At 38.7% G+C, this 22,714-nt stretch overlaps 1 protein-coding gene across 1 annotated transcript in view; it reads right to left on the reverse strand.

Moving 5' to 3' along the window:
* ZMPSTE24 (zinc metallopeptidase STE24) overlaps positions 1-20,957 on the reverse strand; it is a 60,841-nt gene extending 39,884 nt beyond the window's left edge. The window contains exons 1-6 of the mRNA XM_012646760.1: positions 20,612-20,957; positions 18,167-18,313; positions 11,939-12,025; positions 3,777-3,893; positions 3,230-3,382; positions 395-536 (exon numbers count right to left, since the gene is read on the reverse strand). Coding sequence (XP_012502214.1) covers positions 395-536; positions 3,230-3,382; positions 3,777-3,893; positions 11,939-12,025; positions 18,167-18,313; positions 20,612-20,734 — 769 coding nt within the window. The 5' untranslated portion in view covers positions 20,735-20,957. The remainder of the gene's footprint in view (positions 1-394; positions 537-3,229; positions 3,383-3,776; positions 3,894-11,938; positions 12,026-18,166; positions 18,314-20,611) is intronic.
* Positions 20,958-22,714: the final 1,757 nt, after the last annotated feature.

Consider the following 22,714-nt stretch of genomic DNA (forward strand, 5'->3'; position numbering starts at 1 on the left):
GCCAGACTAATGCTAAATGGAATCTGACTATTTAAGAGTCCAACTCAATTACCTAGAGGAGCCAGGCAGGTAAGAGAAGTGAATAAATTACTCTAATATACAACATAATATAACAGGGAGTGAAAAAGGACTTGGCCACAAATTAAAAACAATACTATAAAGCCAACTAAACATAGCTGTAGGCAAGAGCAGGATTTGACATCAGACCACCAATTTCTATCCCAGGACTATGTCAACAATTTCTATAAATACTAAAAGGCCACGATGTAAATTCTAACCTTTAAATAGCAACTTTTTAAAAAACCTATTTGTTCTTTTATTACTGTTTTAAGAATAAAGTGTCAAATAAAAGAGACCACTTGAATAAATCCTTCTTACCCCCAGGTAGGCTTACCTTCAACAACATACACCTTAGTCAAAGGAAAGTCAATACTCTTTGCCATTACTTCAATTTCTTCTTTAAGCTTTCCCTCAGGCAGAGGTGTGAATTTGTCAAATAAAGGGGCAATATAATCAGCATAGATTGTGACAAGAACCTGAAAAGTAAATGTCAGAACAACTTATGAATATGTTCTTTAAAGAAAAACTACTTATTATTATACAGACTCAATTATTAATATATTAAAACAACTGCCAAATATAGTGGCTCATGCCTGTAATACCAGCACTTTGGGAGGCCAAGACAGGAGGATCACTTGAGGCCAGGAGTTCAAGACCAGCCTGGGCAACACAGTGAAACCCCATCTCTACAAAAAATAAAAAAGTTAGCTGGGACTGAATGGTGTCACACACCTGTAGTCCCAGCTACTCGGGAAGCTGAGGCGAGGGATTACCTGAGCCCAGGAGTTTGAGACTACAGTGAGCTATGATTGTGCCACTGCACACCAGCAAAGCAAGACCCTGTTTCTAGAAAAAACAAAAAACCCAATTATGTTGACCCCAAACTTGAAAACAGGGAACTTATCTTATTTGCTCTGGTATTCCCAGGCCAGAATAATGCCAGATAGTATGAGCTTAACATCTGATGAATTAAATCAAAATAAGTAATCTGATAACACAGTAAACCTGTGAATTTTGTTTTAGAAGATAATGCTGCTAACAATGATCAAGATCACTAGACGGTAATAAATAACCCTTTCAAAACTACCTTGGGAATTTCTGACACTCCATAAGCCAATCATAACATGCAATTCTGCCTTTTAGAGTAATTGTGATTGATCTGAAGTCTTTACTAAAAAATAATTACTAGAACTTGTCTCTGTGCTGTTACTTGGTTGGTTTGTCTGCTAAAATTAATTACCTGCGGTTCATAACTGTCTACTTTGGTTCAAATAGCACTTCCTTAAGCATTTTTGGAGTATTTCCTCTGCTCTTTTCCCTCTTACTTCAATTTGTCATATGATAGATACTTGTAAATCCAGTTAGTGCCCATTTTTTGATCATCCCACCAGTGGGAAGTGAAATAATGAGCATCATGTATTTAAGATTAAAATAAACCTCAGCCAGCCTATACTCCCAGCTACTCAGGAGGCTGAGGCAGGAGGATTGCTTGAGGCCGGGAGTTTGAGGCTGTAGCGCACTATGATCACACCTGTGAAATAGCCACTGCACTCTAGCCTGGACAACATAGTAAACACCATCTCTAAAAAAATAAAATGCAATAAACCTCATCATCAGTGGAGTTGAAAAGCTGACAGATGATATTTTCTGGGGGCTATGAACAGATAATTTAAGTTGTATGCAGTGTGTTGTGAAGCAGTTTAGAATATGGGAAAGAGAAGAGGAAAAGAAGATGTGAGAGAGGGAAAATGGTGGGGGAAGAGTAAGAGGAAAAGAGAAAGAGAAGGAAGAGAGGGAAGGATAGGTGGCAGTCAGGGAGAAAAGGGGAAAGAAAGGGAGAAGATAAAGAAAGAGAATGGATAAAAGGAGGAAGAGGAAGGGAACAGAGCAGAAGGGGTAAAGAAGGGAGGGGGAGGGAAAGGAAAGGGGAGGAGGGTAGAAGAAAGCCAGGTAACTGTATGCTTTCTTTCTCTTGTCCCTCTTAAATCTATTCTCTCTTCAAAACATACATGATTTTTAAGCACTAGAGGTGAGTTGAGAGTCATTAAATTATCACATTTGGTCATTCATTCTGGTGGCAACTCACAAATGCAAAACACAAAATTGCCTTACAATTAGATCATTAAAAGTGACTAATGACTAGCTTCTATGATCTGTAAGGGTCAGCATAAAGAGAACAAAATTTATGGTCAGTCAACTTTCCTATTTCTATATCCAAAGCAGAAAACAACAAAGAAATTTATATAAGCATCTATTTATATTTCATCTGCTTCATAAGAACTATTTACATGCTAATGGAGATTACAGTAATCTCGCCTTTTTTTTTTTTTTTTTTTTGAGACAGTCTCACTGTGTTGCCCAGGCTAGAGTAAGTGCCGTGGCGTCAGCCCAGCTCACAGCAACCTCAAACTCCTGGGCTCAAGCAATCCTCCTGCCTCAGCCTCCCGAGTAGCTGGGACTACAGGCATGCGCCACCATGCCCGGCTAATTTTTTCTATATATTTTTAGTTGTCCGATTAATTTCTTTCTAATTTTAGTAGAGACGGGGTCTCGCTCTTGCTCAGGCTGGTCTCGAACTCCTGAGCTCAAACAATCCACCCACCTCGGTCTCCCAGAGAGCTAGGATTACAGGCGTGAGCCACCGCGCCCAGCCTCACCATTTTTTTTAAGGCAATCACAAAAATGAGGTTTATTGAGGAGAGGAAGATAGGATTATAGGGCAAGAGCAAGATATAGGTTTATAGAGCATGATATACACGCCACAGATGACAACTGGACGCACTGTCGCAGCAAAGGGAGAGCAAAAGGAAAGGTGCAAAAGAGCTGCTTTTTTTTTTTTTGAGACAGAGCCTCACTCTGTCTCCCCTGGTAGAGTGCTGTGGCGTCAGCCTAGCTCACAGCAACCTCAAACTTCTGGGCTCAAGCGATCCTCCTGCCTCAGCCTTCCAAGTAGCTGGGACTACAGGCGTGTGCCACCACACCCAGCCAATTTTTTCTATTTTTGGTAGAGACAGGGTCTCACTCTTGCTCAGGCTGGTCTCAAACTCCTGAGCTCAAGGGATCCTCCCGCCTCTGCCTCTGAGTGCGCTAGAATTACAGGCGTGAGCCACCATGCCTGGCCTAACCAAGGAACTTTTGTAAAAGAAAATGAAATAAAGATTTTACTCACCAGAGATACAACTAATGTGAACAGCCAGGCATAAATAAAAAAATAGTCACCCCCTATTTTAATAATGTAAAGTAGAAGTGAAGACACAGGCAATAAAATACACTGAGTCACAATAAATTTCTTGATTGCATCTTTCATGAAGAATCCCAAGGTCTGGAAAAAAAAAATCATCACCATAAGCAACTAAAAAACTTGTTTTGCTTTTTAAATAATAAATAAATGAATACAAAGCATACATTATTAAAGCAATTTTAAATATTAACATGCAGCGAAACTATGTTATGACACTAGGCAACCTAAGACAATAAGTAAATGTCTTCCATTTTACAGTTTAAAATAAGTGCATTTGAGTGTTATTAGCTGAAAATCACTGTAAAGGTTTATAGCAAGTCCTTAAACTGTGATCTTTATCATATCTGCGGTTCCTTTTTTTTCCAATTAATTCATGCTCTAAAATAGCAAATTAGGTTTAAATTATTACTAGAGCAAGATAAAAGCACAGAAGTGCTTCACAATTAAAAGAGAATATTTGTATTCTCTATTATACCTGTTGATTGAAACCATGCTTTTCTTCTATCACAAAAGTATTATAAAGACTCCACGGCAAACCAGTCAATGCACTGAAAAGTGTAGCCAACAGCAGAAACACCAAGGACTGAGTGATCTAAGCACAAGAAGAAAAAAAAAATGGCAGATTTATAATGTAATATAATTTATTCTTCAAATGAACTACTACTGAACAAATCAACAAGTATTTGCTGAGTGAGTACTTACTATATCTCAAGCCACATACTTGATTTTATGGGTAATACAAGGTCTGAAACATCATCCCTGCCCTTAGCAAAAGTTTAGTTGTGAGGGAAGGGGTAAAAGAGGAATTCCTTTTTTATTCCACAGGTACTATATGAAAGTTACCTTAAGTTATATAGACAAAGCAGTTAAAAGATTCCAGAAAAGAAAGATAGCAACACATGCTGGTGAATTCAAGGAAGCCTTACAAAGCTGAGGAGATCTGGGATGCCACTCTCAAGAAAGAGGTAATTAGTGGGACAGGAAAGAAGAGGAAAGGAGGAGGAATTTCATGCAATTTGTGAACATATGGAGAGAGAAAGGAGCACCCTATTCGTGTAAGGTGACAAGATGACAGGCCTGGTTGGGACTACGCAAAGAAACTTATAGGAGACTCAAAAAAGCCAGACCAGAACATATGGGGTGGGTATGCTAAAGTTTTCAAGAAAAGCCATGTGAACTAAAATAAAATTTTAAGGCTCACCCCTCACCGGCTGACTAAATGGACCCCCTCGTGGCCAAAGGAATATCCTAAAACTAAATTGCCTGCCAGGAGGAAGGAGGTCAGACATGTCTTATCATGGCCCCCCTCCCTTCTTGGGGACATCCTTTATAACCCATTAACAGGCCTAAGGGTATTCAAGACAAATCTGCAGGTCCTCAATGTAGAGAACAAATCTATGTCCCTTAGCTTATCTCTGATAAACAGCTCCTTCTGTTGAAACATTCCAAGCCTTTAGACAAAGCTTCGTGTCTTTAACCAACTACAAGCCAAAGAATCTTTAAACCCACCTATAACCTGTAAGCACGCCCCCCGCCCCCCTTAGAGATGGCCCGCCTTTTCAGGCCAAACCCATGTATGCTTCCCACGTATTGATTTATGACTTTACCTGTAACCCCTGTCTCTCTGAAATGTATAAAACCAAACTGTAACCCAACCACACTGCTCAAGACCTCTTGGGTGTGGCTCCGGGTCATGGTCCCCAAATTTGGCTCAGAGTAAATCTCTTTAAAATTATTTTACAGAGTTTGGTCTTTTTCCCACTGATAGCCAACATCCAATAGAGAAAATTGCCCTCAAAAATTACTTCAATTGCCTTCAAATGGGCCTTTAGAAGACCAACACCCAAGAATTGTCTAGTTTCTCTTTACAAACCTTTTCCTGGGAGGTGGAGGGCACAGTCTAATTAATATGAAAGGAGCTGTGGGGGAAGGGGAAAGGACAATGAGGCAAATAGTTTTCTTTCATCCCCTCACAACCCTTTTACTATCTCTCACCCCCTAGTGTTAAACTGAATTCCTTAAAGGGAAATGTGAGTACACCTTGCACCACCAAAGCATTATTTGATTTGATAGTGTAAAAGGAGATAAAAATCTCCAGACACCACCCCCAGCTCCTTATGCAAAAGGGAAGGTGAAGGCCTCAGGCTTTAGGACTGTGAAGGACTGGCAGGACTGGCCCCACAGATCACTCATAAGGCAATTCCTTGCTGGCCTCCCATATGCAAGGACATGCAAATCTTAACTGTAGGTCTGTGGGCTACGTCTAGCTCCTAAAACTAGTCTGTTCGATTCCACACTTGATAGTGAATTACAAGTTTATCTTCACAGGTTCAGTACAGAGACAAGATGGGATTAGATATTCTTTCACCTACTGGGGCATAGACATAAACCATTCTTCCTTCACTCCCTTTTGCTCTTCTAACATTTGCCTTATCTAATGTAAATTGTAGATTTTCCTGGTTCTCACAAGAATGTAACCATTTTGTCTCACTAACCACCCCACCCCTGCCTTTTTCTTCTTTCTGTATGCCCTATCCCCCTTTAAATACTGAAACTCCCAAATTCCCCTTTGGAAAAACCACCACAGGTTTATCTGCGGTTCATGCTTTTCCCAGGCATGTCCTCAACTTTGGCTTAATAAACTTCCATTCACTGAGATTTTTGCCTCAGTCACTTATTTTGGGTCTAAAGTAGCAAAGATGCAGCCAATATAAGCTTCTAAACATAAGAGGAAGGGAGAGGGGAACAGGAAGGAAGAAAGATTTGTCTAGCTACAACATGCAGGGTGGTTTATTCCAGCACTTGTTCCCAAACAAGAAATGGGAATAATTTTTAAAAACAAACTCCAGGATCTTCCCCAAAACTACTGAGTCATAATCTCATCTTCCAAAAATGCAATCATATTATATCAACTATTTGAATACCTGCTTCTCTCGCTTAACAATGTATCACAAACATCTTTCCATAACAATATACATAGATCTACATCTTTATTGTTAATGGCTCTAGAGCAGCAGTCCCCAACCTTTTTGGCACCAGGGACCAGTTTCATGGAAGACAATTTTTCCACGGACTAGGGGTTAGGGGGTAGGTTGTGGTGAGGAGATCAGGCGGTGATGCACGACCTGTTTCCTAAAAGGTCAATGACCAGTACCAGGCTGCTGCCCAGGGGTTGAGGACCACAGCTCTAGAGTATTCCATTGTATGGACGCTTAGGCTATTTCCATTATGGCATCCATTCCAATGCTACGATGAACCTCTTTATACATATATCCCATGCATTCATTCCCCATAAGTTCACAGAAGTAAAATGTATGGTGTCAAAGGTATGAACTTTTTAAAGGTTTTTGATACATACTGCCAAGTTGTCCTCAAGGAAAACTGTACTCATTTTTGATCTGCCAGCAGCATGAAACTATTTCCCTATTCCTTACCAATTTTGTCCTAGTCCTATCATTCTTTTAATTTTTTTCCCCAATCTGATATGATGGAAAAAAACACACACACAAAAACCCTAGTACTTCATTATTGTTTTAAAATACTTTTTTTTGTCAGTATGGGTTTATATTTTTCATGTACTTAAAACCATATAAATTTCTGCCTTTGTATATTTCTGCCTTCGTCCAATCTTCTATTGAGGTATTCAACTTTTTCTAAAGCATAATTTCTATAAAGTTCTTCCTATGTTAAATTATTTGAATGGGCGGCCTTGCAAAAAATAACAGGAAAATATCTAATCCCACAATTTCCCCAATAACAGCTAAAGATCAATCCTATGAGCTCTCTCTGCTCTTTCTCTCCCTAGCTGACAGGCACCCTGCAGCTCTCTCTGCTTGCTCCCCTGCACATGGTGCGTGGGTGTGCGCTCTCTCTTTCTCTCCCTTCCTCCCTCCCTGGAAGATAGGCACCTAGCAGGGTCCCACGGTTCTGTTTTTACAACTTCTGAAAAGAGCCGAACAGACAGAAAGGACATGTAAATCTTTCTCTTTACATTCACCAGCTCACTGCCCTTTAGAATTTGTTTTATAGCCTCAAGGAGTTCCTGAGGCATTCCTGAGTTTCCTGCCCAAAACCATAACTCAGGGGCAGATCACATCCCCAACAATAAGCCTGACTACATTTCATAGATAACCAAGTCTCTAGGAATGGAAAAAACAGGAAAGACAACAACCTGATGTCTTGTAGTTGCCTCCTGCCAATTACTCCACAGTAAGCTTCTCTTATCAATTGTGGGTCTGTTATCAATTGACCACAATCACTATTTTTTTTCCCTTTCTCTTTGTCCCCATAAAAACCAACAATTCTCTCAGCATCTGCGCAGGCATCTCCCTTCTCTTTTGGGTGCCTTGCCACAAAATTCCCCTCTCTCTTTTTCCCTTTATTTCCTTTTTCTCCCTCCCACTAAAAAGATAAAATAAACTGTTTTCCTTTTATATATCCTAATCTCTGTGTGAGAAATTTTTCTCCATGCATGCTGTGAGCATCTACTAAGTCCTCCACCCTTATATTATTAATCCTTAATCAGTCACATGTAGCAATTTCCCCCTGGTTTGTAGTGTGTTTCTTCTAAATTTGCTAAAGCCAGCTTTTCCACAGAGAAATTTTTAATGTAAATCTATCAAATTTAATCATCGTGGTTTCTACTTTTATTGTCAAGCTTTTAAAAAAAAATCTAGATTAGCTAGGTTATATTAAAAATGTAGTTTTTTGGTTTTAGTACATTCAAGGTTTCCTTATATTTAAATATTCAATTCATCTAAGACTTTTTCTTGGAGGATGTAAAATAGTAATTTATCCTCAGTTGTCCTCAGAAATTTTATAATTTATGCTTTTCTCACTGATCTGAAATGCCACCTTTATCATATTACCAAGATCTTACACCTTGTTATAAACAACTGCCTGTTTCTTGTACCAATGCACTGTTAAGCTTTATGATATATTTTAATATCTGAGAGTAAAAGTTACCACTCATTATTTTACTTATTCAGAATTTTTTCTGGCTATTTCCTTATCTTCATTCTTTCCGATTAACTATAAAATGTTTTATCATGTTGCCCATCACAAATTGCTCTGGGATTATAATTGAGTTCTATTCTTTTTTCGAAAGTCCATAAATCTCTTTAATAATGCATTATATAATTTTGATGAGGCATTGATATCAAGTTTACCATTCTACCACAGAATCTACTATCTATCTACCACAGAATCTACTGTCTATCTAATCTATCTGTTTATTTAGAGACAGAGTCTTTCTCCACCTCCTGGGCTATAGTGCAATGGTGTCATCATCTACAACCTCAAACTCCTGGGCTCAAGCAATCCTCCTGCCTCAGCCTCCCAAGTAGCTGGGACTACAGGTGCAGGCCACTACACCCAGCTAATTTTTCTATTTTTTGTAGAGACGAGGTCTAACTTTTGCTCAGGCTGGTCTCGAACTCCTGGCCTCAAGCGAGAACTCCTCCTGCCTCAGCCTCCCGAAGTGCTAGGATTACAGGTGTAAGCCACCATGCCTGGCCTTCTTTAAGCAAGTAAAATTTATTGATACAGTTATCCATTTTAAAGTGGTATTTATGCATAAGATAAGTGAGATATGAAGGAATCAAGTTGTTCAGAATTAATTTAAGGTTCTAAATGATGATTTTCACAATATTGTGTAGAAGGAATTTGTGGCATATGATGATAAACTTGGGAGATTGGGGCATGTTTCAGAAGACAGCAGATGAGTGAATGTCTAGATGTTTAAAGGGAGAAAATCCCATGCTGGGATTATGGGCATGAGCCACTACATAGAAAATAGTTTTAATATACAAGAAGTTCATGCTCATTGCTAAATTTTCTTAAGAGATAAGCAAAAATAAAAATTGCCAAATTCTCCCTGGAGAAAACCATTTTTGGCATTTTGGTATATACTATTTCAGACTTTTTCTAGCTGTGGAATATGTGCACAAAAATATATGTACAAGAATGCACAACACTGTATATAATTAAGAAAAACTGAACCGATCTAAATGCTCATCACTAGAACACTAGTTATATTAAAAATCTGTATGAATATTCACACACATTTATTTACTCATGTTACTTTGTAACCTGCCTTTTCCATTCAATAAGTTTTATGAAACAGCACATTTTTTCCCTGTTGGACTGGCAAAAATTAAAAGATTATGTATATAACAAGTATTAGTGAAGATCTAGGAAAAGGGTATTTTATTTTAGTGTGTAATACACTATGAAAGAACATAAACCAAAAAAGCTGTTTTAGGAGGGAATTTGGCAGCATCAAAATTTTAACTGCAGATTGTTTTTGACCTAGTTAATTCCATAAATATTTATACATATGCATAAAGATTTAGGTAAAAAATGTGCCCTGTAGCTTTATTTGTAACAAGAGAATTTGAAACCCACCTATCAAAAGGCAAATAATTAAATAAATGATACATGCAGAGCAAAACCCTGTCTCAAGAAAAAAAAAATACTTAAAACTCTCTCACCGTCAGCTCTAAATGTACAGAGAAATAGAAAAATAAAACTAATGTTTTTTAGTATACTGTAATTTAAAACATTAGAAATGTTGAGAATTAGTGGTTTTTCTAAAAAAACCTTTCCTTTTGTAAAAAGACTTAAGAGTAGTTTGAACAATGCTTAGAGCATCTTGTCTCTGCCTTGGTGGACTGTCATACTCCTCTCTAAGGTTAGATCAGCTTCCAACATTTTATCCTTTGAACTTTCAATTTGAAATATCTTCAAAAGGTCTTTTAATGTGAGAGTTGTTGCCAGTATTACTATCTCTGCGACATCTCCATTCTTTTTATCACAACCACTTTCCTCATTTGTATCAATAAAGTCACCTTCACAAAGCTCCTCTGGCTGCACACGTACCTATGGTCTAATGGTAACAGTGGCAGCAGTCCCAGAGTCAACTATTTCTTCTATAATTCCATTTACGTTAGATTTGAATTTCACTTCCAGTGCCAAGTTTTCATTTCTTTGCTGCATTTTCACCTTTGTTGGCCAATTCCCTCCTTCAGTCATCCATTTTTATAAAATGTCATGTGGGTTTTACAGATGGGAGAGCTATACACCACACACTTTGAACAACTGATTAACATATGTGCAATAACCAGTCACTGACAGACTTTGAAAAAATTGACATAATTGGTCACTAATGATCATGAGCATTTTCATAGTGATTTGTGGACTGAAGAGCTAGCAGATAAGTTTGTACTTTACGCAACCATTCACATAATATACCGTGGTAACTAAAATTTGAACCGTGTTGTAGGACTGGTATTATTTTACTATGGTAACTGAAATTTGTGTACCAAGCAAAGACTGCTAGTACCATGCATGGCACCTTAAAGAAAACAAAGGCCTATATAAACAGACAGGAAAAGATCTCTAAGACATCGTTGAATGCAAAAATAATGTCTGAGAACATTACATAAAATCTGATCCCATTAAGATAAAGAATACTTTCTATATGCATATGTATGTAGATTGTGTTCATTCATTCAACAAACATTTATGGAATACCTACTCTGATTGGCCTTGTTCTAGGCACTGGTAACACTGCAGTGAAGAAAATGCATAAAGCCTCTGTCTCCTTAGAGCTTAAAATCCATAGGTGGAAAGTAAAAAAATAAATAAAACAAGATAATTGCAGGCCATGGTATTTATAAGAAACCACCTTCAATTGTTTCTAAAACAATGCAGAGAATATGTAAGTAAACTGCCATACTGCATATGGCAGGTCAAAATCAAAGTGAAGATACAAAGATTTCACAGGAAAACGTCTTAAAAGAATTCGGCTGCTTTACAAAAGGGTATACAGAAAAGGGACTTAGGATGAACTGAGTTAAAGTCTAAGGTACTATACACCTGGAAGAGATCCATGATTTCAAACAATTGGGAAGGAGGTAATAGACTTGGCAATTTCTAAGGAAAAGTCAGGAAGCAGTGTTATAGCATGCATTATAGGTGGGTAGGCTCAGGTTTAATGATTTGCGCAGTGCCTTAGAAGAGTGGATGGTCAACTCAAGCAGCTCAATGGAGATTCTAAGAGATACACTCTTTTTGTTTAAAGTATCTGCTAAATGCATGCGACACAGAAGTACCTGCTTAGCATGAGTTCAACAAAATTCATGCTTCCCCTTTCATTGTATAGAATTGTTCCTAAGAAGTAGCTACCTAACCAGAGACTATATTTCCCAGCTCCCTTGCATGTGGGTGAGATCAAATGACTGGTTCAGCAATGAAATGTGAATGTGAAAAACAGGTATCACTTAGAAAGAAGCCAAGGAAGTTAAGAAAAGGGTATACATTCTCCACTGTCTCTGAGGCACTGTATGACAAATCCATAAGATGAAAGAGTCTGGGTCCCTGGCTTACCACATGGAGGAAAGTCACCGGCTAACTAAAAATATTCACACTAGGCTATTATGCGATTGAGAAATAAACTGTTGTGATAGCCATTGAAATTCTAGGGTTTGTTACAATAACTAGAGTTATCCTAATACAGCATGGGTACGGAGACAGAAGCAAGTTTAACTATGGTAGAAGCCAAAAAATTAACTTTAGCATAAAGCTTGCCAAGCAAAAAGAAAAATTCTGACAAACGTATGCTAATGAATTACATACCTCATATTCAGATCCAAAGCCAGCATAACCACAGAACCGTCCAGAAAGTCTCCAGAGATAAGGTATTCCTCCAAAGAGAAGAATAAGCTATAAAACAAAGCATACTTTGGTCACATTTGAATAGTATTATGAACTATCATATGAGAGAATATGTTACAAAGAAAAAAGGACAAAATAATTTTCTCTTAAAAAAAAAAAAGACCTATTTCATTCAGGATTAACTATGCATTCAAATGAACACAAACCTTTGAAATACTAAGTTTAGACTGTTAAAACAGTGCTTTTTCCTGTATATAATATATAGGTGAATTGTATGGTATGTGAATTATCTCAATAAAGCTGTTCTAAAAAATAAATAAAGCTGTTCTTTAAAAACAAAACAAAACAAAAAAACTTTTGCCAAGAGACCATGACAAAAGCTTATGAATCAAGAACCAAGTTTAGAAAGGTTAAACAACTTGTCCAAAGTCCCACAGTTAAGGAATGACAGAAATGGAATCTGAACCGCACTATGTGGCTCCATAATTGCCTTTTCTGTTAAAAAAAAAAAAATAGTCCTCTTCAATCAGGGCAAAGTACAGAAGTGGAGAGTTGTGTCCACTTACAAAATTGGGGGACAGAATAGGACAATCTGCGTCTTTTGTGAGTCAGGAAAAGGTGAGGCAGGAGTCAGGGTTTCATAGCAGTAAGCCCCTCCCACAGCACCACTCCCCTTTGTCCTGGGCAAATAAAGTGAACACAGACATTGACCAAATCACCGGGACATTAGAAACCAGGAAGCAGCTCAAAATTTGAAAAGAAAGCATGCTTAAGAAATTCTAGTTCCCAAAACAAATATTAAGTTGTGGAACTCATTTTGTCAAGAGCGATCAATTTATTTTTTCTTCTCAATAGGAGCTCAGGAACAAAATAATCAATCACATTCCTTGGTTAGAAGCACGATATTCCCATGACTTCTGACGTTGTTCCTTGTGGTTTGATGGTTTTGAGCACTATCTTATTTCATGGGTATCCTGCCAATCTACTTTCCATTTTTATGTATGTATCTATAAATAACACAGTGATTTATATATGTTTTCTAAGAATGCATATAAATGACATCAAATTTTACTCATCATTCTACAATTTGCTATTTATAATCTACATTTTTTAGATCCATCCGCAGTAAACTTTATCTTTATTTGGTATTATCAGCTTGTTCCCTAAAGTGTTTATACCAAATTACACTCCCATGGGCAGTATTTGAGTGTTCCTATTTTCCCACAATCTCACCCACACTTTATACTATGCATCTTTTATATTTTTCTCAGTATTTTGGATTGGTTTAATACCATGGGTCTCAAATATGGTCTCTGCATAACAGCAGCAGCTTCTGGGAATTTATTAGACAGCCAAATCCTAAGGCCCCTCCCCAGACCGACTGAATCAGAAACTCAAGTGGGGCCCAGTAGTCTTCAGGTCAATCTGATGTAAACTAAAGTTTGAAAATCACTGTTTTAGGGCAGGCGAGGTAACTCACGCCTGTAATCCTAGCACTCTGGGAGGCTAAGGCCGGAGGATCGCTTGAGCTCTGGAGTTTGAGACCAGCCTGAGCAAGAGCAAGACCCCATCTCTACTAAAAAGTAGAAAAAAAATTAGGCAACTAAAAATAGAAAAAATTAGGCGGGCATGGTGGTGTGCACCTGTTGTCCCAGCTACTCAGGAGGCTGAGGCAGGAGGATCACTTGAGCCCAGGAGTTTGAGGTTGCTGTGAGCTAGGCTGACGCCATGGCACTATAGCCCAGGCAACAGAGTGAGACTCTGTCTCCAAAAAAAAAAAAGATGACTAGTCAGAAAGCCGTTAAAAAGAAAAAGAGAAAAAGAAAAAAGAATAAAGGCAAGAAAATCACTGTTTTAATAAATTGCTTTTTTAAAGGCTCCCCTAAATCTATGTGCATGTCAATCTTGGACATTAACCTTGTTTTTCCAAAAGATTTGCTTTATCACCACTGTTTGACATATGCTTAGTTGTTGAGCTCACTGACTCGGGATGGCATTTCCTTCATCCTACCCCTAATACTAATAAATAGTGTAAAATTAAGGATTTGTAATGCTTTTGGTAAAAGGCTAGAACAAACATTATTAAAAGCCCAGCTTTTAAATAAGTATCAAGGGTAGTTTTAATATGAACTTTGAATGATCTGTAAGTGCATCTGGAAACTGATGTTCCAAACCTTGTTTAATTTCCTTTGGAAACTGAAAAACAAAGCACAGTAAACTGTGATATTTCTCTATCTTGATAATCTCATTGAGCATGCTTCTGGGGTTGTTCTATGGCAAGATTTAATGATTCCAATAAAAACAATTCCAGTGCTTTGACATATGCCATTATTTCACTACAGTTTTGAAAAGTAGGCAGGGCAGAGAGTATAGTTATCATTATTTTGTAGATGAAGTAACTCAGAGAGGTTAAAGTAACTTGCCCAAAGAATCCCAATGACTAAGTAATTGCTATGTGTTGAACACTATACTGTTTCATTTACATTATCTTACTACTTAGTCCATGCCATAAACCATACCCACTTCTCATTTTATTTTATTTGTATTTATTTTTTTGAGACAGAGTCTCACTCTGTTGCCCCAGGTAGAGTGCCATGGTGTCATCACAGCTCACAGCAACCTCAAACTCCTGGGCTCAAGCGATCCTCCTGCCTCAGCTTCCCAAGTAACTGGGATAACAGGTGCCTGCCACAACGCCTGGCTAATTTTTCTATTTTTAGTAGAGAGGGGGTCTTGTTCTTGCTCTGGCTGTTCTGGAACTCCTGAGCTCAAGCAATCTTCCCACCTTGGCCTCCCAGAGCGCTAGGATTACAGGAGTGAGCCACCATGCCCCACCCCCACTTCTCATTTTAAAGATGAGAAAAACAGGCTCAAAAAGGTAAAACTGCTCACATAGAAACATGCAGAAATTGAAGAAGCAACAATTTAAACTTTTCTGCTCTGTCTACCCCGCTCCCCAACCATTCCATTTCTTAAGTGAACTCTTTATTGACATCTGTGACATATCAAGGAAAATCTGTCTCAGAGAGGCTGGGTGCTCTGTCATATTTATGTGAACAGTGGCACCCGTAATTGATCATACAAAGCCTTTGTTTATGTTCCCTCAGGGACAAAGTATCAAGGCAAAAAAGTCCAAGTTAATCTTCTCACTTGTTCTTTGTGACCAAAACATGCAAACCTATTAATTTTAATCAACACAAAATAGAAATTAATCAACTTGTTTCCAAACAGAACAGAGTTTCAGAGTATCACAAAATGTGTTTCCTATACATTGGTAAATGCAGCCACTAATTCCCCAGAGATAAATTTAGCACATTCATGTTGCAGTCCTTAGAGTTTCAAGAATGGTTTCTTCCATGTAATTATAAAGACTCAGAAGAGCAGAGTGTGAAATCCAGTTCTCCCACTTATCAGCACATCCTTTGACCATTAAATGGCAAGCCTTTAATTTCTCTGAGCCTTTGCTTCCTTATCCATAAAAAGGGAATAATAATTCGTATCCTTTTACTTCATTGTTATAAACATCAAACAATATAAAAACTTTGTATAAAGTGAAAATCATGATGACTATTAACTATTACTGTTCCCAGTCTTAGCACCATCAGTACTGCTTCTAGTTTGAGCCACAGAGCATTACAAAGCTCTCATTTTATGTAAGTATTCTTCCTATCATCTCCTAGAACAAACAGCCATTCCCATAGTCACCAACCATAATTATCAAGCTATCACCCATGTTTCCTAGAACTATTTAATATTTACTAGTGATAACCAAGGAGACTGAAAATGCTTTTCCTGTCATCTTATCATGGCCCTGTACGGATAAGTCAAAGAACTTTCAAGGAGCAAATATCAGAAACATGGTGTCTAAATTCACCATCTCTATTTCTATGTCTCTCTGAAGGCTGATTTCCTATTTAAGCCCTGTCCATAACAGAAGAAATATTCAGATAAATTAACCAAAGCCAAATTTAGTCCACAATAATGCTTCCTTTCCTGGCTTGACTGGAAGGCATCAAGTTTTAATACTAATAATCCTCAATATATCAATAACTAAACCAGCCTTGGATTAGTAAAAATATAATTAAAAAAATTTATTTTTGAGACAGAGTCTCTCTCTGTTACCCAGGCTAGAGTGCCGTGGCATCAGCTTAGCCCACAGCAACCTCAAACTCCTGGGCTCAACTGATCCTCCTGCCTTAGCCTCCCAAGTAGCTGGGACTACAGGCGCTCACCACCACACCTGGCTAATTTTTTCTGTTTTTAGTTGCCCAGATGATTCTTTCTATCTTTAGTAGAGATGGGGTCTCACTCTTGCTCAGGCTGGTCTCAAACTCCTAAGCTCAAACAATCCTCCCGCCTTGGCCTTCCAGAGTGCTAGGATTACAGGTGTGAGCCATCGCCCTGGCCAAAAAAGTAAATTTTTTTTTTTTTTTTTGATACAGAGTCTCACTTTGTTGCCCGGGCTAGAGTGCTGTGGCGTCAGCCTAGCTCACAGCAACCTCAAACTCCTGGGCTCAAGCAATCCTACTGCTTCAGCCTCCCGAGTAGCTGGGACTACAGGCATGCGCCACCATGCCCGGCTAATTTTTTCTATATATTTTTAGCTGTCCAATTAATTTCTTTCTATTTTTGGTAGAGACGGGGTCTCGCTCTTGCTCAGGCTGGTCTCGAACTCCTGAGCTCAAACAATCCGCCTGCCTCGGCCTCCCAGAGTGCTAGGATTACAGGCGTGAGCCACCGCGCCCAGCCAAAAGTAAATAACTACTACCAATAGCTGTGTCTCCCAAAAGACAATGTGATTTTATTTTCCAAATCATGTATTAATTTTTCTATCAATATTTTAACTCTTCCAGAAGCTTTGCCATTTTCCATCACCTTGAGGAAATGGGAGCAGTTTCTAATAACTTGGATCAAACCACACTAGTCTTACAATTTCACATTTGTCAAGGAAAATTTTGTGACTAGCTAGACAATTTTGTCATCATTTTAGAAAAGCTAATAGAGCCAGTTTCTTTTCTGCAGTTCATGAAACTATATGGTAGCCGATCACAATTATTTTCATCTTGAGAATCTTTCTCTTAGTGATACTGGTGGGTCTAAAAGAGTTCTGGAGGAATAATGATGATGATAAGCAGGAGGATGAAAAAATAATAATAGTGAATACTTACGGAGCACTTAAAATGGACCATGCACTGTTCTAAGCATATTACACATATTAACTCATTTAATCCTCTCAACAACACTATGAATAAGGAATTATTATTACCACACCACTTTTACGGATGAGAAAACTGAGGCACATAAATGTTGAGTGACTTGCTTGAAGTCATACAGCTGGTGTGGAATAGATGAGATCCACACTCAAGCTCCCTGGGCTTAGAATCTGCTCATAACCTCTGCACCATGCATTTTCAATTGTTCTTGGGGGTGGAAAAAAATCTTAACTCTTTTTTATGTATAAAGCACAGATATACGTACAAATAGTACTGAAATAGATATACAATATATCTGTGGTGTTCAAATTTCATGGAAGATGAGATTAGGAAAAAAATGTCTAAAATGGCTGCAGGGGAAGGGAGAAGAGAGACTACAAAAAAAAAAAAATTAAAAAATATTGCTCTACACTATACAGCCTCTCTTTTTTTAGCATGGGGGTAAGACTGGCCCTTTGTTTTACTATGTAAAAATGGCCTGGCATCCATTGTTTCATTCAATAAGAAGGAATTATGTGCTTATTATAGGCCAGGAACAAGGTATAAAATGATGAACCAGACCTTAAAGTACTCTTTAAGAACTGCCAGTCTGACAACTAAACAGGCAAATTCGACACAATGTGATAAGTACTTTGACAGGAATAATGATAGGATGCTTCCTTATCCACACTTGACAGGCAGGGAGAATTTCAAATCGTTGCTTAGAAGAGACGACATCTCAGCTGGATCCTAATGAAATAGGATCTTTTTCTTCCTGGGTGACAGTTACCATATTCTACAATTTTGAACTGACTAAGCAGTTACGTTTCTGCCTCTTTTGTTCCACATCCATTACTAATAATAATGAAGGTTAAGAAAGCATTCTGGGACTTGTAGGTGTGGTATCCTCTTTTGTGTCACGAAAATACAAAAATGAAAACAAACGTTACAAAGTATTAAACAATTTGAGACTGTCTTGAAGAAGTAAATTACTCACAGTGCCTTCAACTTCAGAATAAAGTCCTGACCAGAAGCTGAAAGTACTTTTATCCAGTTGATACAGTCGAGATTTCTCAAATGTTTCAGAATCCATGATCTGTCCTAACTCTGGTGGTACATGCGTTGTTGTTTTATATATCCTTCTCTGAAATATTTTGAAGAAAACACTTTAACAAAAACAATCAATTATTTATTACAATAGTTAATTAAGATGAAACATTGAATGGTTTATAGCATTAACTTGTCACTTATGCCTGTTGAATTTGTTTTATATGTGCACAGATATTGCACTGATCAAGTATACTGACCAATGAAACAATTGGTGCAGAAGGTAAAAGCAGAACAAGAGAATCTGAGGCTAGCTAAGTAAAATTACAATCAGGTTGTCATCACACTTCACTTTGTGTATGTAAAACCAAGTTGTAACATCACAACTTTGTAACAGTATCACGGAAGTTCTATAATACAGAAAACAAATTCAAGAAAAGAAGCAAACATGTTAACCACAAGTATTAACAGATATTGAGGCTGGTCATTAAATCTGGTCCTAGAAGCCAAATTAAGGAAAATTTTGGGAATGTCAAATAGAAACACATCAGGTATCCAAGAAAGACTAACTTTCTCATTATGCCAAATTCTAAAAGGTAATTTCAGCCCATGGAACATAATGCAGGGAACCAAACAATATATGGACTGCATCTTCTATAACAGTTTTACAGTAAATGCTTTCTGTATATGTTTTTGGGTGCCACTAAAAGCTGAGAGCATTACATTAAAGCATAACACAGTAAAGATACTACCAAAAAGTAGTTACTATAACTAGGCTTATTATTAAAGTAAGACAGACACTTAATAGCTCATCCCCCCAATTTAGACACCAAACACTGTTTACTTTACGAAAAAGGTCTTCGCGAGGCCAGCAAGATTCTATATGAATGAAGCTATCCAAAGGGCTATGTCAGAATACCTAGCTACACAGGTTAACACCTACCTTTCAACATCTTGGACTAACAGAAGAGACTGAAATATAATTCAAACATTGACAGACACAGAAAAAAATTAAATTTTCAGTTTAAACAGTCATGTAAAATGTAAACCAAGAGAAGAAATTTGCAGAGGATAAAGCCTGTAATGATCAAGAAAAAGAGTTGCAGCACTTAAAAAGAGAAAGGTTTTCATAACCGTCAACAACATACTTCAGTGACAACACAGAAGAGTGTAGGTAGGTAAAGCAAACCAGCAGTGAGAGACTGCAATGAAACTGTCAGTTGAACTTGAAGTCAATCTCATTTAAAAGTTCATAGCTCTAATCCATCAAGCTGTTAGTTATGGTTATGGCTAGGAAATTGTTATTAAGTAACTTTCACTTTCTACTTTACTGTTTTAATTTTTTAAACACAAATAATGAAGATGCTTTTATGAAAAACAAGTATTTTTTGATTTTATAAAGAAGACACTTGCACTCGAATGTTTATAGCAGCACAATTCACAATCACGAAGATGTGGAAACAACCCAAGTGCCCATCAATACATTAATGGATTAATAAAATGTGGCATATGTATACGATGGAGTATTACTCAGCCATAAAAAATGGTGAACTAATACCTTTTGTAACAACCTTGATAGAACTGGAGACCATCCTCCTAAGTACCGCAAGGATGGAAAAATAAACACCACATGTACTCACTATTAAACTGGAACTAATCAATCAACACTCATGTGCACATATGGTGGTAAAATTCAGTGGAAATCAAGCACGTGAAAGGGGGGTGAGGGGATGGATAAATTCACACCTAATGGGTACATGCACACTATCTCGATGATGGACACACTTATCACTTTGACTCAAACTGTACAAAGGTAATTCACGTAACCAAAACGTTTGTACCCCCGTAATATTCTGAATTTTTTTTAAAAGAAGAGATATTTTTTGGGCAAAAACAGTATATGCACTTTAAGGAGGAAAAAAAAAAGAGTGCAGGTGCTTGGAAAGATTGTAAAATCCTGTGGTTAAGCATGATTACACAAATGTCATGGGGAAGTTTGTTTCTAAAATTTTAGCAATCTCTTTTTTTTTTTTTTTTTTAACAACTTCGCCTTAAAGGATTATGCCAAAGATAAAGGAGGCTAAGTCTGGGCCCCAAGGAAACCGTAGGGCAGACACAAGAGTTCAAACCTGACAAGGCAGCAGCCCTTCTCTTTCTTCAGGCCCTAACCGGCTTGGGTCCCATGATAACGTTACAGGAAACCTCCTTGAGGCACCAAGACCCGATAAAAGCCACAGCCCGCCATCGGGGCCAAGTTAGGAGACTCAGTAGGAACCACAGGGTAGAGACTACTAGTGCTGGAACTGCATCGATCATCAGGGGACTCAGGGTCGAGGCCGAGGTTCGCTTAGGGCTGGCCTGGTGTTGGGGTCAGGTGGGCCCTGTCTAGGCTCACCTGCCGCTGTGCTAGGAAGGTCTCCCAAAGATACACTGTCCAGGAGAAAAGCAGCACGGCCCCGAAGATGCGCTTCTCGGCCGGCATCTCCCACATCGCGTCCAGCGATGTCCACATCCCCATGGCCACCCGGTTCCGCCGGCTCCTTCAGCGTGCACCGGTGCCACAAATCCGTCCCCTCAGAGCCTCCCTGCGGTGTCACAGCGATATCCGTCCCTTCCTTGTGCCCCTACACCGACACCCGCCCCCATCCCACCCTCTCTGCGCCGCCAGCAGTGTCACACAAACACCCTTCCCCTTTCCGACTCCCCGCGTGCCTCCTAGTTTCAGCTAGCAAAGGACAAGCCCCACCTTCCTCACTTCCGGCTCTAAGAGTGAGGGAGCCCTCGTGCCGACTTCCGGCCCTCGCTGAACTGCGTTACGCCTACAGTCTTCCCCTACCCCACTACTGGGTTCCTGCGCGGGGTTCTGGCTTTCCGCCTCGGCTCTTTAGCGCGGCGGAGTCCGCTTTCTAATCTCCAGAGTGGCAATTCCATCTCTGGGGTCAGCGGCTTGTCCTGACTGGCCGCGGCATCTGCCTGGCCATCTTTCCCCGCCCGGGACAAACCAACTGGTAGTCGGGGCTTAGCCGGAACTGTCTCGGAGTGGGCCGCCACTCCCGCCCCGCGGTACCTGGGAAGAATGGGAGAGCAGCTGACTTCCCAGGTTCTAAAAATCGTTCCTCTAACCTAGTGCTGTTCAGATGGTGCTGTGTGCTTCCCTGATACTTTAAAAGCGAGACAAGGCATTAAAAATGGAGTATTTTGGCCTGTATTGGGGCGTTCCGAATTCAAACATATTAGAGAGTGGACGGTAGTGATGGGAATTTTCATTTAAAGATCTTGTCTCATCCACCCCAGTGTAGTCAGAGGCGGCATTTTGCCTGAGAGCGTGCCCTGGAACAAGGCAAGGATAGTGTGGGTTAGAAATACCTGAAATGAAAGGTACCTTACTTTATTTCGGGGCAAATTCGTGTCAAGGCTCCATGCCATTTATGTCTTGCAGTTCAGAAGTTAAATGTGATCACTGGGACGCCTGTTGACACATTTATTTGATTTGGAAAGTGAAGTCAGAATTTTTCTGACCTAAAGTAAATCTGATTTGGTTAAGTGGTTTGACAGCATGGTGTTGCTAATTTGCATGATTATTTACAATAAGTTGAGCTAAATCTGTAGCTACAACTAAAATATATTTAAATTACTGTGATACTGTAATGCTAAAGATGTGTTGAAATTAACTATATCTCAAATTTCCCAACCCTGCCCAAATGCTTCTGAGAGCAATTAGTATAATTAAAAGTCACTTGAGAAAATGAATGACTCTAATAACAGCATAATAAATTCTTTTGCAAGTCAGGAGGTTTCCAGTGCTTTGCTTTCAACAAAATTAATGGTGGACTTAATTGAGTTGTCAGCTGATGAAAGAACACTGTTTGATTTTTGACATAGAACTCAGAAAGAAACCAAAGAATTGAGTGACATTCCTACAATAAAAATACTAGTATTCCCATCTATTTATGTGAATAATATTTCTCAGCACTTATATCTATGAAACAAAAAAGGAATAAAATTGAAACTGAACTCTGTTAATCTAGCAGTAAGAAATAGTCTTATGTTCATAATGTCAGGTTTGTAAAAAAGAAATATTCGGCCTGGCATGGTGGCTCATGCCTGTAATCCTAGCACTCTGGGAGGCTGAGGTGGGAGGATTGCCTGAGCTCAGGAGTTCCAGACCAGCCTGAGCAAGAGCGGAGACCCCGTCTCTACTAAAAATAGAAAAAATTAGCTGGGTGTCATGGCATGTGCCTGTAGTCCCAGCTACTCAGGAGGATGAGACAGGAGGATCACTTGAGCCCAGGAGTTTGAGGTTGCAGTGAGCTATGATGACGCCACTGCACTCTACCCAGGGCAACAGAGCAAGACTCTGTCTCAGAAATAAAGTAAAATAAAATAAAAAATAAAATGAAATAAAAGAAATTAAAAAAAGAAATATTCATCCAGATACATGAATTAATTGGTGGGAAAGCCCCATCCATCTCACTAAGAGATGTATTCCTAATAGAAT

Source organism: Propithecus coquereli, unplaced genomic scaffold (genome assembly GCF_000956105.1).
Source record: "Propithecus coquereli isolate 6110/MARCELLA unplaced genomic scaffold, Pcoq_1.0 Scaffold249, whole genome shotgun sequence".
Lineage (NCBI taxonomy): Eukaryota > Metazoa > Chordata > Mammalia > Primates > Indriidae > Propithecus > Propithecus coquereli.